Source organism: Calypte anna, chromosome 4 (genome assembly GCF_003957555.1).
Source record: "Calypte anna isolate BGI_N300 chromosome 4, bCalAnn1_v1.p, whole genome shotgun sequence".
NCBI classification, from domain to species: Eukaryota; Metazoa; Chordata; class Aves; order Apodiformes; family Trochilidae; genus Calypte; species Calypte anna.
In genome coordinates, this window is record NC_044247.1 from 1,521,239 (window position 1) to 1,537,082 (window position 15,844).

A 15,844-nucleotide genomic window follows, 5' to 3' on the forward strand; every position below is an offset into this window, starting at 1 on the left:
TTTGTTCTGTGCAGTGTTACAAAACCATTGAGTGAGCAGGGAGGGGGCAAAGAAAATGGCTGTGATTAACTACAGCTCTACTTGTTTCAGCCTGGCTGCTTTAATAAGGCACCTTTCCCAGGTTTTATACAGGATTGTACACAGGAGGCCTCTTGACCAGCCAGAGTCTTAAGTTCTCAGGAACTCTTGCAGCTGCCAACCAGCACTTCTGTTTTAGTTTGCCCAGGAGAGACCTTTATTGGTATTTAAAACACCTCACTCTCCTCCAGACTGTATATATATATATTTTTTTTTTTTTTTAATAAACTCTGGTATATATATAGCAGGGAACAGAGGGTGAAATAGGCATCAATTTGGCATTAAGCAGCAAAAACTGAGTTCAGCCTGAATAGATGTCTGGGCAGATGTGCCCAGCCCCAGGAGGCTGTGCCACCTGCCCTGCAGCAGCAGCAGGAGGGGAGGCAGAGCTGGCACAGCAGCTGTGTGCTCACCCTCTGCCTCCTCTCCTCCTTCCCTGCCCCCCAGTCAGGTGCCAGCACGGAGCGGGTCCTCTCCTGGGGCCACCCTGCACATCTGCAGGGCTACCAGGGCAGGACAAAGAGGCAAGAGCCAGACTCTCACCAGGTGCCCACTCCTGCTGCCAGAGTGGTGTAAATCAGGGGTTACCCTGCTGCAGGCAGTGGAGTAGCTCCTGATTTACAACATCCTACACAAAAGGAGAACTTGACCTTACACTTCAACATCAGCGCAGCTTCCTTTGTTGAAAGCTTCTTAAGCAAGACATGTAATCAATCCTGGAGAGCCTATGAGCAGCAGAGCTCAGGGCCTGCATAAGCCAGGGATAGACTTCCCAGGGAAATTGCTTGATCCACGCTCCCCTGGAATCTATTCCTAGGTGTTCCCTGAATGCTGATAGGAATGAGTGTGTTTTTCTGTTTTGACTTTGACGAAAACGGGCTGCTTTAAATTAATACAATCCACAAAGAGAATTTTTCCATAATAAGTCCGACTTACCTATGCTACTAACCTTTCAGACAGGCTTTTAGTGGGCTCAGGTCTTTGGAAATTCTGGCAGTTTCAGGCATTTGATGTTATTTTAGAATCCAAGAGGAAAAAGCTTACTGCCTTGCCTCTGTTTTCATGGCCATAATTATGAGGGCAGTCTGGTGACGTAACTTGTTTGGGAAATAAATGATAGCTTTCAACAGCCAGTGCTGTCAGACACTTCGTCCCTTGTAACTATTTTAGAAATCCTAATTCATTTTGTGCTTCCACAGCACCAGATGCTGCTCTTATTTATGCTTCTGTAAGTCCTGTGCTGCAGCACTGCCTTTAGGAGACCTATTCCATGTTTACACTGCCTGCAAGACAGCAGAATGGAAGTCTATGTACACCTTGTGGTGTGATCTGCTGGTTCAGTAAGCACAACAGGACAACCACACAGACATATTTAGTCTTATGCCCTCACTAGTTTGAACGATTCATCTTGGTGATACAGACCATGAAAGCAAAGGCAGGATCAGACTTCAGGCATTTTCAACACTTTAAACCGGGGCAAGGGGAAGCAAAGTACAGAACAAGACATTTTTTTTTTGCAGAGCAAACCAGACAATTCATTGTGATAGAGGTGTTACCTCTATCACAGCAGCCTGACCCCAGCCAGAAGTGCAGTGCTAGTGCTCCAGTTGTGGAAATGTCACCCCACAGCCCTCACGTCTCCACCCTGCACATCCCTGAGCTGTCGGCTCAGCTCTTGGGCTGCATCCCAAGCAAAGCACTGGCCACAGTGGTTGTGTGCCACCCCCCCCAGAGGATATATTTAAGAATCAGCAGTTACAAGTACAACCAGAGACAGCAAGATAATAATACGACTATAATACTGCTTAGTCCTGTTCCTCTTTCAAGCTGGTAGAGTCCCGGCTCCTCACAGCACTCCTGTGGCAAGGAAGGATCAGCTTTCCCTTTGAGATACGAGGAGCTGAGACACAAAGGGGTCAAAAGCTCTGGCAGCTTGAAAGCTAGACAAAAAAACCCAGAGTGAAAACAAGTGGGTACACAACAGGTACCAGATAAACCGTTTTCCCTAAATCCTGTGGGAAACAGTTGGCTTTTGTAGACATCTCCTTCCCGTGTTTGTACCTCAAATCCCACAGAACAGAAAAGCTGAAAGCCAGATTGACACAAACAAAATGAAGGACGAAAAGAGGGCATTTCGGTTATTTTTACTAATATCCAAAAGAAGAGTGTGTGGGCAGTAGCCTTCCCTGCCATCTGTGACTGCCGTGCTGCCAGCCTGGGGGGAGCCAGGCACTGCTGGCTCCCAGAGCCATGGTCAGAGCCGCAGCTCCAGCGGGCAGGGCAGACCCGGCCCAGCCAGTGCTGCTCCCGGCAGGACACAGCTCACGGCTGAAAAGCTGCTGAAATGGTGCCAGTGTTCACAGCCAAACAAACTCACCTTTGTCCTCACCACAGACGTACTCACAGGCATTTCTCCCCCCCCCTCTCTGCTGTCTGGAGGTGAGTCGGCATTTCTGGCTTTTTCAGACACTTGCCGAGTTTGGGCAATTGTTTGGTGGGGCTGATTTGTTCCTTTGCTGGAAAAACTGGCTTCTCCTCCTCCTCGCCCTGCTCTTACTCAGGTGCATACCATTCCCCAGGTGAAGCTGGTTAGGGCCATTTCCCTTGGGGCCTGATGTAGCACAAGAACTTGCCTGTGCCATTGAGAAGCCACAAGATCTCTGACAAGGGCTGGGGTGGCTGTGCTCCTGTCCTGGTTTGGGCCAGAAACTACAAGAAAGCAAACTGGTTTCATCCTGGCCCAAACCAGGACAGCTTGGGAGAAGTTTCTCACCCTCCTCAGCACCAGAGCTTGTACCTGACTGCTTCCCTCTCGTTTTTGATTTCAGGAGCTGATTTCTGCCTTTTTCAGCTCTGGAGAAAGGGTTTCTAGGACTCCATGGTGGGGATGACCTTGCTAAACCCCTCGCACCAGCATGGACCCATTTGAGGGAAATCCCCTCCAGGATTTTTCCTCAGTGCACTCAGGACAAAGGGCAGCACTGATGTTTTTCCCCAGCAGCCCCAGGAAGCTGGACCAGCGTCTGGGTCTGTTTAAATGAGGCAATTTTAGCTACTGATTCTATTTGTGAATTTATTTAAGACTGCTAAAATTTTCCTGTCTCTTCCTACCCCTCCTCCCAGCCTCAGCTCCTCCAGGGCAGGCACCAGCTCTCCTGTCAGATGATTTCTGTGTCAAAAAAAATGAAATTCTGTATCTGCCATCACCCTCGCAGGAACTGATGAATGAGCAAATGAGCAAGGTGGGACTGCTGCAGCTCCAGCCCTCCTCACAGCTTTATTTGCTGATGGGCCAACTGATATGGGCATTTAAACACAAGAACTGTCACTTAAAGAAAAATGCAAAAAAAAAAAAGCAAAACCAACAGAGATTAATTTTGTGTTCACCTATAATTCCACTGGAAAAGGCAAGCAGACATATGAAATTCCACCCGAAAATAAAATTAAAGCCTGCTTCAATGCTTTGTCTAGCCTATTTCTTCTACTAACAGCACGCGTGCATTGTAGCATCCTGCACAAATCAAATTAATTCAAATATCTGCAGGTACGAAATGTCAGAGCTGAGAAATGAGGACATAAATATATGCAATTTTCCCCTGGCAGTTTATTATGGTATGAAGAAAAAAACATTCTGTGCTTGAAGCTGACGTTATATTACAAATGTATTGCGAAGTATGACGTGACTATTAAAATATGATTACACAATGTATGAACATTTTAAGAAGTTTACAGTACAGTGAATCTTTTATAAACAGACTCTTAAATATACATAGGACAATAGTTGCTGACAGAAAAACATCAAAAATTAACTATTAATGTTTATAGACTTTTCCCCTGAAAAAAAGGCTCACGTTAAAACAGAAATTATGAAAAGCCTTAAAACCAGGAACAAATCACCTGTACACTACAAATATACATGGCAGAGGTGAGCAAACCAGAGCTGCCTTGTCAGGTCCATTCTCTGGGGAGGCCCAGCCCAGGCTGCCCGGTGCCACCCGCCCCGGTTCGGCAGCGCGGTGCCCCGCACCCTGCCGCACCGCACGTACCGGGCACAGCACCAGCACACACTCACTGCATGACTGTGGATGACACGTTGCCAGTGCCAAATCAACATGTTGGAGTGTATCGTGGTGAGAACTTGCCCAGGACCTTGCAAATGGATCTCTGTGGGCAGATCCCTGAATGCACTGGGAGCCTGGAGGGGACCCACATACCAGAACAGAGCTGCGAGACTGAGGCAGGAGAGAATCAGCAGCTCCTCGTGTGGATTTAAAAAAAAATTATTATTTTTTTTTTTAAATGCAACTTTTCAATCTTTCCTCTTGATATGAGAGAACAGATGCCACATTTGATTTCTGCTTCGTCTGGTTGCAATGACACCCCTAGTTCATGTGTTAAGTTATGTCAAAAACATAAGTATTTTATGCTGTAATACACAGTATTACTGAAACTAACAATATTATTTGCATATTTATAACAAGGTATAATGAAATCCCTATAATAATACCAAAAGTTATGCTATAGATTTATTTACAAACAGTCCAGCAAAGAAGTATAAATACTTCTACATTTAAGGTTTAGGAAAACATAATTTACAAAATATTCAAATATACACAGTCATCTGAAAAAACGCCAATATTAAACTTTGATGCGGGCAAAGGATTGGCTGAGTCTTTTCATTCTGTATTGAAAGAGGCTTCCACGGGTTGTCTGTTACTTTCCAGAGCCATACCTAACGTTATTTACAACGAGGATGCTTCTCTCCCAGCTAAACGTGTCCGGAGCTTTGAGCGTGCTGTCCCAAAATGTCATCTATCATTGTCAGATTGTTCAACCACTCTTCATCATTGCTGCTGCTGCTGTTCTTCATGAGGGAGTCGAGGAAGTCGGTGTCAGTGCAGTTGCTGGGCATGATGGCACTGCTGTGCTGGGACACGAAGTCATACTGCGGCAGCTCAGCAGCAGCGCTCATCCTGCTGAAGGCGTCGGGCGCTTGGCCCGTGGCAGGGTAGCTCGGTGGGCCCAGGCCCGAGGCAGGGTTGAGCTGGTTAAAACCAGACACTCCTTGTGGCATCGATTTCATAACATTCATAGCTGGCAACGGTGCTCTGGTTAAACTGTGTCTCAAGTTCTGATTACTCATTGAGCTCAAGCCCTGGCTGGACTGACCCATGCTCAGTTTTTGCATCTGTCTGACCTGGACGCCGGGAGCGATCTGATTCGGTGGCACCACAGCCTGCTGGGAGAACTGCTGACCCGGCGCGCTGGGTCTGGCGTTCTGTTTGGAGAAGAGAGTGTTCCCGGAGAACTGCTGCATGCTGGTATCCATTTGGCTTTGATTTGGCATTCTTGGCACAGCCGTCGGCGTCCACATCTGGGCAGATGAGCTGGGGTAGACGTTAGGGATCCTTGGCACGCTCGGCTGCCTCAAGTGCTGCTGAGCTGCAGAGTGGTTTGCTAAGGAACCAGAACTGAAGCCTGCCATCGGCATTCCTGGCCGCACAGCAGAGTGGCTGTGTGCTGTTTGGCACCCTGAGTTCATGCCCAGCGAGTTCTGGCTTGGCCTCAGCGGGATGTTAAAGTCAGAATTAGGTGGAAAAATCCCTTGCTGCTTGCCAGGGTTGTGTGGAATCATCACCATCGTCCCGCTGCTCTGGCTGGCAGGCGCTGGGGACATGCCAGAGCCCAAGGTGCTCTGGAGCATGGCTGGATTAGAGGGCAGCATGCGGTGGTTGGGCGGAGGAGTTGGCATCACCTGGCTGCAGTCAGCAGGAAGAGGCTGCTGCACGGCTGTGTACAGAGAGATGTGTTAGCTGAGGAGGACACGTTCACCCTGGGAACATGGCAGAGCCTCTAAAGGCTGCTGCTCCATCTTTCTCTTTCATTACATGGGCCTCTCCTCTGTGTTCTTTGGAACAGAATTATAACTGGAGTGATAAGGGAATGGGTGAATATCATGACACATGGTAAAATGTGAAATGCTTTTATTTCAGGGCAGAGAATCATTAAGTGCCCTGTTTTTAATCAGCCCCCAGGCTCCAGGTCCTAGTATAAGTTCTTCAAGGGACACCAATTCCCTCCTTACCTTGAAACTGATTTATCTGCTGAGCTGCAAACAAAGTCCTCTGCTCAGATGTTACTCCCAGCATGTTTTGTCTCTGCTTTTCCTGGAAAACAAGGGGCATAATAGTTAAGTTGCAGCCTCCTGACAAACAAGAATATCAGTAGACACGTGAAGTGTAGCCACTGTCACCATTAACAGCCTCTCCCATACACACACACACCTCCACACCCCTGAGGAGACTCAGCCCAGACAGTTCATTTCAGACCAGATCTTAACTGCTCCCATGCTCCTTCTTTCAGAGGTGTCTGACAACAGCACCAGGAAGCAGAGCCTTTGGCACACACTGTGTAGATGGTCCAAAGCCGAGGGGGAGCTGGACAAAAATAGAGACCCTTCCATTCCCCTGCTTATGAGTGCAGCACAGCTGGAGGCTGCAGGGATCCTGGTGTCTCCCCAGCACCTCTCCCGCTGACTATTCTCTGACGTGGGGACAAAAGGTGGCCAAAAGTCTCTTAGTGACCAGAATCTGTGACAGCATTGCAGGGGACAGGAGACTGCTGATGTCCATTACCCGAGCTGGAGGTGGCTCTGCTCCTGGGTACCAACATGTTCTGTGCTTCTCTATCACTGCTTCTAACTGAAGCACAGCAGTAAACCACAGGAAGGCAGGGATCCTTAGCAGGTGCTTCTTGAGCAAGGCACTCATGACTTACTTCAAGTGATCCGATTTGCATCTCCCACCACTTAACCCCAGACCCTGCCACCACACTTGCATTCCTGCTGTGGACAGCAGCTGTGACCTGAGAAACTCTCTGTGGGCTGTGGAAGCTGAGGCCTGGCTCCTGCTGTGTTAGAGCAGCAGAGATAAACTTGAAGCCAATTGGTGATAAGGAAACAGAGTTGATTTTGAATGGAAGTTTGATTAATGAACAGGACAATGCTTTGTTGAGGGTTTTACATTTCCCATCCAAAGAAATGAGCTTCTTCAACCCAAATCCATCAGTAAGATCCTGAGATCAGAAGTACATGTTCAGTGCTACCTCACCCACCTCCTCTTTGGGATTTCCCCATCCCTGCTCCTTCACACAGCATGTTAGAAACCTCATACAGGGACTTCTGTTGCTAGAGAGACCAGCCAAGTCCAGGACAAGCTGGAGTCTGACATCTGCTCAAGTAAATCCTCAGGGAACCAGAGAGAGAAAGGCAAGCAAGAAGAATATCTCTTCTGGGGCTGACTCACTCTCCAAGCCTCCCTTCTTTACATCTTCCCTCCCAGTTTTGTGGCTGACCAAGGATGACAGCAATGATATGGAGGTGACTGAATCCTTCCCTTGCATACAAGTGGGCAGATCTGCACTTGGACTTGCTGAGCACCACTTGGCCCTGACCTCTCTTGGACACAACATCCTGGACCTGCCACAGCCTTAGTCTGACTCAACCCAGCAATTCTTGGTCACTCCTTAGTATTTGTGAACTGGTGATTTCCCTGTTCCAGTTATTCCTGTCCTTCCCCGTGAGGTGGACTGCACAGCAACCCACAGAGGCACCCAGCATCATACCTGCATCAGCTGTCGTTTCATTATTTGCTGCTTCAGTAAATGGTTCCTCATGGTGTACCCATTCACCGTGGCTGGTGCCGGCACAGAGCCTCCACTTGGGATGGAGCTCGGCTCCTGGAGCCTGGCAACAATTCCAGCATTTTGATCCTGCCAAGACAGATGAAAAAAAAATAAATTAATCTCATCAGGGAGATAACAACAGAAGCCCTTATCCCTTCTGCTGATGCCCTCTCTCTGGTCTTTGGCTGTCCCAAGGCCAAAACACCTTGTGGATTCACATGGACCCACGTGTCACAGGGAGGACACTGAAGGGCTGGGGACCTCTCTGATTTCTGAGGATCAGCAGAAGAAGTGAGAGAAGCAAAAGGTTAATCCAAAATTCTTTGTGACTAGCCCCAGGCTATGGGACTGATTCACTAGCATTACTGGAGTCACATGGCTGCCTGGCTGGCAGAAGGGATGTGAGTAAAGCGTCACATTTCCCACCAGTTCCCCAACTGTTACACTGAAAGACATAAGGGAAGAAAAGTTGCATCAGAGTAGGATTTGGCATGGAATATAAAGGAGAAGCTACAGTAAAAGCAATCAGTAAACAAAATGAAGAAGAAAGGAAGAGTGACCTGGAAAGACTGGGAAGACATGAGCTTGGGACTGAAATGGTTCTTGTGGGTTTGAGGATCAAAGAGAGCTAATTGTGAAAGGAGAAGAGAACATGTAAAAATGCAGGGTCAGATTGTAGTCAGGCACAAATCAGTAATGCAGTGAGCCTGATTTCTAGATGGTATAAACTAGCCTTGCTGTAGACTTCCCACTGAATGATCTGAGTTGATTTTCACCAGCCAACCACTTGCCTCCAAAGAAAGAGGGAAAAAAAAAATCTCACAAGAATACCGTGAAGACATAATCCCAAAATATGAATTAAAAAAAAATTAAAAAAAAGAATTTAAAAAATACTGAAGTCTAAACATCTTGGGAGCTAGAAGGTAGTCAGGGAAGTAAAAGAGAAAATTGAGGGAAGAAGTTGAGGACACACAGGGGAGTGACACTCTAAGTGCTGTACTAGGCACAGCAGTATCGGTGTGCCGTGCCCCTTTCTCCATTTTCACATCCAGCTTCTACATTATTTATGATGTTTTGTTATTATTGGCAGGGAGAAGTACATATATTATATCCAGCATCCTTAGCTGTGCCACGCTTCCTTTGTTTTCAGAATGGAAGCCCACATCCTTTGTTTGAGAATCAATGTTATCAGGAGATAAGCAAGAAGAAAATGGTTGTTGCCTTTTGACATCTGACAATTAGAAGCATGCTCAGCTGGAGAAAACAGGATACAAGCCATGTTTTAGAGTGGCCAGAAGAAAGCTTTGGGAGGCATTTGTCAGCAGGCAGGCTCCTCAGGCCTGGGGCACCTTTCCACAGCTGCTTCACCATGAGGAATCACCCAAGTCCTTCCAAGACATCCCTTGCAAAAGCAATTACCAAGAAGGTCACTGAAATTACTCATTTTTATGGTGCCTCCTTTTGTTGTAGCACTTTTGTCCATCATGCAAAAACACAATTGATGAAATGTAAATGCCTGTTGGATAATTTACTAAAAGACACAAACCTGGACCTCATCACTGCTCTCATTATCATTCCTATTCATGGACATTCTTGTAAGATTCGATGTTATTACTGGTGCTTCTGGTGCTTTGGTTACTATTCTGCTGGATGTCTCTCTTCCTCCCCCTTTCCTTCTACTCATTTCCCTCCCTCTCTCCCATGGAAAAAAAAAAAAAGAGAAAGGGGAGGAAAAGAGTAAATATGATTTACTACAGATGTAAATATGAAAGTTCATGTAAAGCGAGCACTCTGCTTTCATGTCAGACAGGATTCTGCAGCCACAGTTAAGCTTTGAATAATGCAGATTGCCTCTAGGGGAATATTTGAAAGTGCAGGGATTCAGTTTGTGTACTCTGCACATGAAAGACACTGAAATGTTCATACCACCAAAGTCCCTGCCATCTATCCAATTTCCTCCAAACTTGTCTCCTTGCGTGCAGAGGGCCTGTGCTTACTGAAGCAAATGAGTTTAGTGCAAGGACAATCATTCTGATGTCTCGCTCAGGGCTATTGCATTAACAAGTCATAACATTAAAGTCTCTTTTTCTAATCATGTCCACCTCATTCTAATTTCTCCTGAACATCATCAAGAAAATAATGTTGATTTTCCATAGTATTAATGGTAAAGAAGTGTAAATCACATTACTAATTACATCTCTTGTGCTGTGGTAGTACAACAGCTTAATTATATGGGATTGTCTGCAGGCACCCCATAGCAATAATGGCAATCATCAAAGTTCATCTGCAAGTACACAGGATGGGTTGCTGAGTTTTTCAAAGCAAAGTTGTATAACAATTAGCCAGTAAAGAAACAATCTCAATCTATAGATATAAATATTGCTTTGGGGGAAATTAGGACACAATAGCATAGATGGGAGGACAAGGAATGAATTAAAAATCTTGCCTTCCATAGTTCACATTTAGGTGAACCATAACAGCCAAAAAAAAAAAAAAAATAGTTCTCTCTTTTCACCACTAGTGGGAACTACTGTATTCCCTTACAATAAAAAAAAACCAAACGTCATGACTAAGAATAGCTCTCGTGTACTCTAAAGGACACTGCTATATGTACTAAAGGTTAATGAACTTCAAACATTTTTCCTTTTCATCACTCCCCAAGAAAAATCACTTTCCTTCCCACAGTAAGGTCGAGCCAAACAAGCCACCATCTGAATCTGTCTGTAGTTTGGACTTCCCCGTTTTAAAATCCAGGAGGACAGCAGAGAGAGGAGTTGTCCAGCATCAAAGTGGGGAATGATGGAAGTGGGTGTTCACACCCCAAAAGCTGTGAAGCCAAGCCACCTATAAACTACTCTGGGGGTACAGATGGCTAGGGGGGATTCTTACTCTTCAACTTTAAAAAAGAAAAAAAAACAAGTTTGCATGCAGGTATTAGGCTTTTTGCCATTTTCTCCTAACATTGGTATTATAACATGAAACGGGCCGAATCCCTAAAAAACAGAACCTGGAACTTGAGAGGCAGGGCTGGAGAGGGTGTGTTCCTGTTGCTAGAAAACTGTCACACAGCAGGACCCCAGGCTCCAGTGTGGCCATTTTGGTTCAAGAGGCACTGGGACCACACTTTTAACTGAGTATGTCGTCTTTTCAGAGAAAGGAGAAAAGAATCAGGCTCCAGGTTTGCAGAAATGTGCACTGTTTGTGTCAGTGTTCAGCCCCTGTCACTATAAAAGCCCCTGCAGAGCCCAGTGTCCCCAGTCCCTCCCAGCACAGGCACAGGAGCTGTTCGGGGCGAGCACATCTGCAAACTTCTGCATCCAGTTGTGGTGAGTGTGGGCCTGGCCCTACAACATATTCAGGTACACACTGAATGCAGAGGGTGCAAACAGTCCCACTGAGACCTGCTACCTATAGTTATGAATCTTCATCCTTCTGAAAAACCCACTGATGAGCCCGACCTGCCCAGCCCCATCCCCTGACAACACAGGAGATGCACAACTGCAGTAAGTGGGGAGATGGATTGCTCTGTGTGGAGGCAGCTGATAAACTCCAGTCCTCAGCACTTGGTTATGTATCCAGTAATCACTCTGTGCCTTCACTTAGGTGAGAATGAAGAAATCTATGGCTCCTAATTCCTCTGAATCCTCATTAACAAATAGTCCAAAAAGAATTTAAAAGCAAGACTTTCTGAGGATCTGAGCAAGAGCCTTAATTGCTTTTGGCAAATATGTAAAAACCCCTCTAATCTCTAATAAAGAGCATTCATTGTTTTTTAGGACTATGTGAAAACACTAAACTCATTTATTATTATTAAATTTTCCCATCTGCTCTTACTGTGTAACTCCAAAGAATGTAACAAAGAAACGTACATGTTAAATTGTATTGACTTAAGCCCAGAGCTATTGGAGATGTACAATTTATTTCAGTGAGGGCATGAAGGGGACTGCAGGCTGCTAGACAGAGTCATTTGTCCAATGCTGAAAAGACAGTTATCTGCACCAAAATGGCTCTTGGAAAGGCACATTTGCTTTATAAGAAATAAGCTGCCAGGTGAGACCATTCAGCACTACCTTACAGACCCAGACAATAAAACTAAACCTGAAACTGAATTTCAATAGTTAACAGATGGACTAATTAGAGACAGAATTCTTTGTGGTTCTAACAAACAGATAACCAGGTCACAGCAGGGTTACTGAGAGGGAGACAGGCAGCTTGGCAAATTTTGGTAGGTGTTTGCAGAGGTGGGGAAGATCAGCACTGCCTAACTGGAAGCATTAGCAGTGGTGGAAGAACAGCAACACGACTAATTAAAAATGCACCTAGTACCTGCATTTACAAAGCTTATTCCATTTCAAAAGACACTGCTGATTTGAGAAATATTCCCTCCACTTTCAATGGAGCATCCAGCTGAACCCAGTAATTACAGAGCTTAAACCATAAGGGCTGTTGAGATGAGCCACAGCAGCCCAGAATAAAAGGAAAAGACCAAAGGAAATGGGTCACTCAGGGTAGATGTTTGCTGTAAATAGGAGGAAGGGACAAACTGCTTTTTCCACGAGTTTTTTTTTTTTCATAACCAAAGATAACTTAGCTTGAAGTATTTACTGAGACATCAAACAGTAAAAAAAAATAACCAACAAAAAACCAACCCCAAACCAGCCTATTGCTCTGAAGTCAAGGACTAAGACTCCTAGGCACAACTAAGGCTCCTAGGCACTCTACAAATACTATAAACTAAGCAATTAAAACACTAATAGTACTAAAGTTGTCTCACCCATAGAATTCCATGCTTGTAGGAGTTCCATGTTTAGATCTACAGAGAAGCCACACACAGACTCCTGGTGTCCAGTAACCTAGTGCAGCCTGATAGAAAACCCTGATGCTTCCCTTACAAAGGAGGATCACTGCCTCCACAACTGTTAACCAAAGTAGATAATAAGATGATCAATCTATTTGGCCAGTGCACACAAATGAAACAAACAGAATCCAGGGTCACATTCTGAACACAATCCACAGTCATGGTTTGGCAGAATAATCATGTCAGCTCACTCCTGAGTGTGATGGCTGTGAGATGCCACGATCATTTGCTTCACAGAGAAGTCAGAGGTTAAGTATGTTTCTTGCCACTGCTTCTTGCTTTTTAACAACACTCTCCATTTGCAAGTTTTCCATCTTTTTTCTCTCCTCTATTCTGTTCACAATTCAGAGACACTCTTCAAGATAAAACAACCTTTCAGAGCAGAAATGCTCCAAAGCTTTTGGTTGTCTGTTTGTTTTAACACAATGTATGAACACAGATAAACTGTGTGGCTCAGTGGCCGGGTTTTTTTTACCCATTTTCACTCATTTACTTGATATACAAGCATGTGAAGTACTACTAGACTCAAGTTTCTAAGCTTATCTTAGGGCTAACAGTCAGGAAAAGGCTTTATTTGAAGACTGTAAGTGATCTGTGAATACGGTTTTGTTTTTTAAAAAAAGTTTGTTTAATTTTTTGTTCTTTTCATATAGCACGAGCATGCACAGCTTCCTTCAAAGGTAGTCCTCCTGCTTTGCTAGGAGCAATGACAAGATCACCACACCTGGCTAGCAATTCTATCAGGATATCCTTCCTTCAAACAAAGCAGATGAAACACTAATTTCCCTATAACTGCTCTTATGCTTCACGCTGTTCAAAACAAACCAAAATCCTTTCAAAGTATCCAGAGCACTTTTCAAAACACACCCAGAATGTTCAGATGGAAACCGAGTCCACTTGGACTCGCAGAAAAAAAAAATAAAAAGCACTAGTTAAAGCTTTTTGCAAAGACTCTACCAATGTTTTCAGAGCTGGTTTTACCCATCAAAACATGCCAGTGAAGAGCAGCAGCAATCAGACCAACAGAAAAACAGAAAACCCAGAGTGAATCATTGCAACACTGATTTTTCTCTTACATGAAAATGCATCCTGCTAAAGCAGGCAAGTTGAAATCAAACTGTAAGGCTACTTCCAGCACCATGTTTTTAGAAAGAACAGCGGGAACTTCTTAAGCACAGATGGGAGAACGGGTGTATCACAGCCACACATAACCTCCCAGGGACTGCAGTGTGTGGAAGGAGGCACAGTCAAGACTCCAGCAACACCAGCTCCACTGCAAACAGAACCTTTGGTCTAGACAAACTGCCAGGCCATGGGTGAAGGTAGCCTGGAGAACAGCTTTGCTCCACCATTCCACAAGAAAGGCAAACTTCCCAGCAGGACTAAGGGCTGCAGAGGCTCTGCCAGATGCCTGGTGGTGATGGGACCTTGGTACCTGCAGTGTTAAAACACTTCTCTTCAACCTGAGAAAAATGCTCTAGGGTAGAAGTCATTCCCGCCAGTCTTGTATCTGTTACTGTTTTTACATGTATACACCCAAAGATGCAGAGATGGATGCTTTGTACCTGTCTCTATAACATACAGTCAAGATTCAAAATGTAATTCTCTACAAAGAACAAAACATTTCTATTTTGCTTGTTACATCAATCATGATTCTCCAATCCTTGACACCACGCTCTTGTTCCCGGGGAGGGCAGATTGCCTATAAATTTAATGAGGTAATCCAAAACTGCAGTTATCTCACCCAGTTTCAGCTGGTAGTCCTTCTGCCTGTCTCTAGAAGGTTGCACTAGTTGTGATGACAAACTACAACATCTTGTATCTATAAAGCTGTCTGAGTCAAGTAATCCTCGTGTTATGTCAAGGTGTATTCTCAGAGGTGTCAATGAGATTCAAAAGGAGCTGGGTTGGTTCAGCACCCAGCAGAAGATGTGACAAGAGAAACACAATGAGTGGCTGAGGAATTTATCTATCAGGGAGAGCAGAAAATACCTGACCCAAAATAGGTGAAGATTTCACTTTAACAATGTGAAAGAGCTAATGGCAGAAATCAGTTCCCTCCCTGCCCATTTCTGAATAGTTCTGTGAACTGAAGAGAGGTTTGCAAATCCCTCGATTTCTCCAGGTCCTTTCCATGAGTTTCTTTTTCCTTTTCATGCAAAGGTTCACCCTGCCTGTGGTCACCCAAGTCTTGTTAACTTACAATACCAATAACCCCAACTGCTTCTGAGAAGGCCTTTGCATGGAAACTTGCCCCCCCCCCAGAACCCAACAGTGCATACTCCTGATTTCTCATATAAGTGCAAAACCCAAAGCAAGCTGTGGCACACACTATCACATCACTTTTTCAGTCACAACCTTACTCCTTCCTGACAGGTGAAACTAAAAAAAAAATGGTTGTATCACCTGCCCAGTCAGGTGCCAAAAATCACCACTCCAACTTACATAACAAAATCCAGTGATAAATAATATGCTAAAATAATGGATAGAAAGTAGGCTGTGACTAGGTACTCCTTATGATAAAATTTTTAAAAACATGGCATTGACAAGTTAAAAAGAAAAAAAATATTAAGGTGACCTTGAGTATGGGAAACAATGAGTGATTCTATTATTTTTTTAATGGAAATTATTATTAAAACACCTGAAGCTGAACTGCTGCAACCAAGTCAACTCAATCTCCCCTTTAAAATTCTTTTTCTCCCCTTCCATACAGATTATATTTACAAACTGTAGATGTCTCATTTTTTTCTTGTGTCATTTCATTATTACAGAGTTGAGATCACTAGCCATCTGCAGCTTCATTTCATCAAGCTCTGATTTGTCCTTGGAGCAAGGTCATCCGGGACAAGAACATAAAATGCTGCTTTCCTCCACCGACAGTTCTTTATGCCTTCCTGTAAATATTCCCCACTAATTTCCAATAATTTTACCACTTCATACTCCCCCTCACACACACTGAAAAGAGTGATATACACGCATATTAATAAGGATCTTGTCATTTAACCACTGCATGAACTATTAGAAGCAATTAATGGTGTTTATTTGCTGGTAACACAGCCATTTCCAACTCCAGCTCAAGAATCCTTGGTAGCTTCCTGTGACTTGTAGGATATTAGCTATGGGTCAGAAGTTGGGACCCCCCATTCAGCATCAGCATATGCTTGCAGCAACTCTGCTTTCCATTGAGCAGAAAAAAATATGCAGTCAATGCACAGAAATTACGAG

General features: G+C 44.6%; 1 protein-coding gene across 1 annotated transcript in view; it reads right to left on the reverse strand.

Annotated features, from left to right (window-relative positions):
• Positions 1 to 4,364: 4,364 nt before the first annotated feature.
• The window catches only part of MAMLD1 (mastermind like domain containing 1), an 81,232-nt gene continuing 69,752 nt past the window's right edge, over positions 4,365 to 15,844 (reverse strand). Inside the window, exons 3-5 of the mRNA XM_030449271.1 lie at positions 7,702 to 7,848; positions 6,164 to 6,245; positions 4,365 to 5,868 (exon numbers count right to left, since the gene is read on the reverse strand). Coding sequence (XP_030305131.1) covers positions 4,847 to 5,868; positions 6,164 to 6,245; positions 7,702 to 7,848 — 1,251 coding nt within the window. The 3' untranslated portion in view covers positions 4,365 to 4,846. The remainder of the gene's footprint in view (positions 5,869 to 6,163; positions 6,246 to 7,701; positions 7,849 to 15,844) is intronic.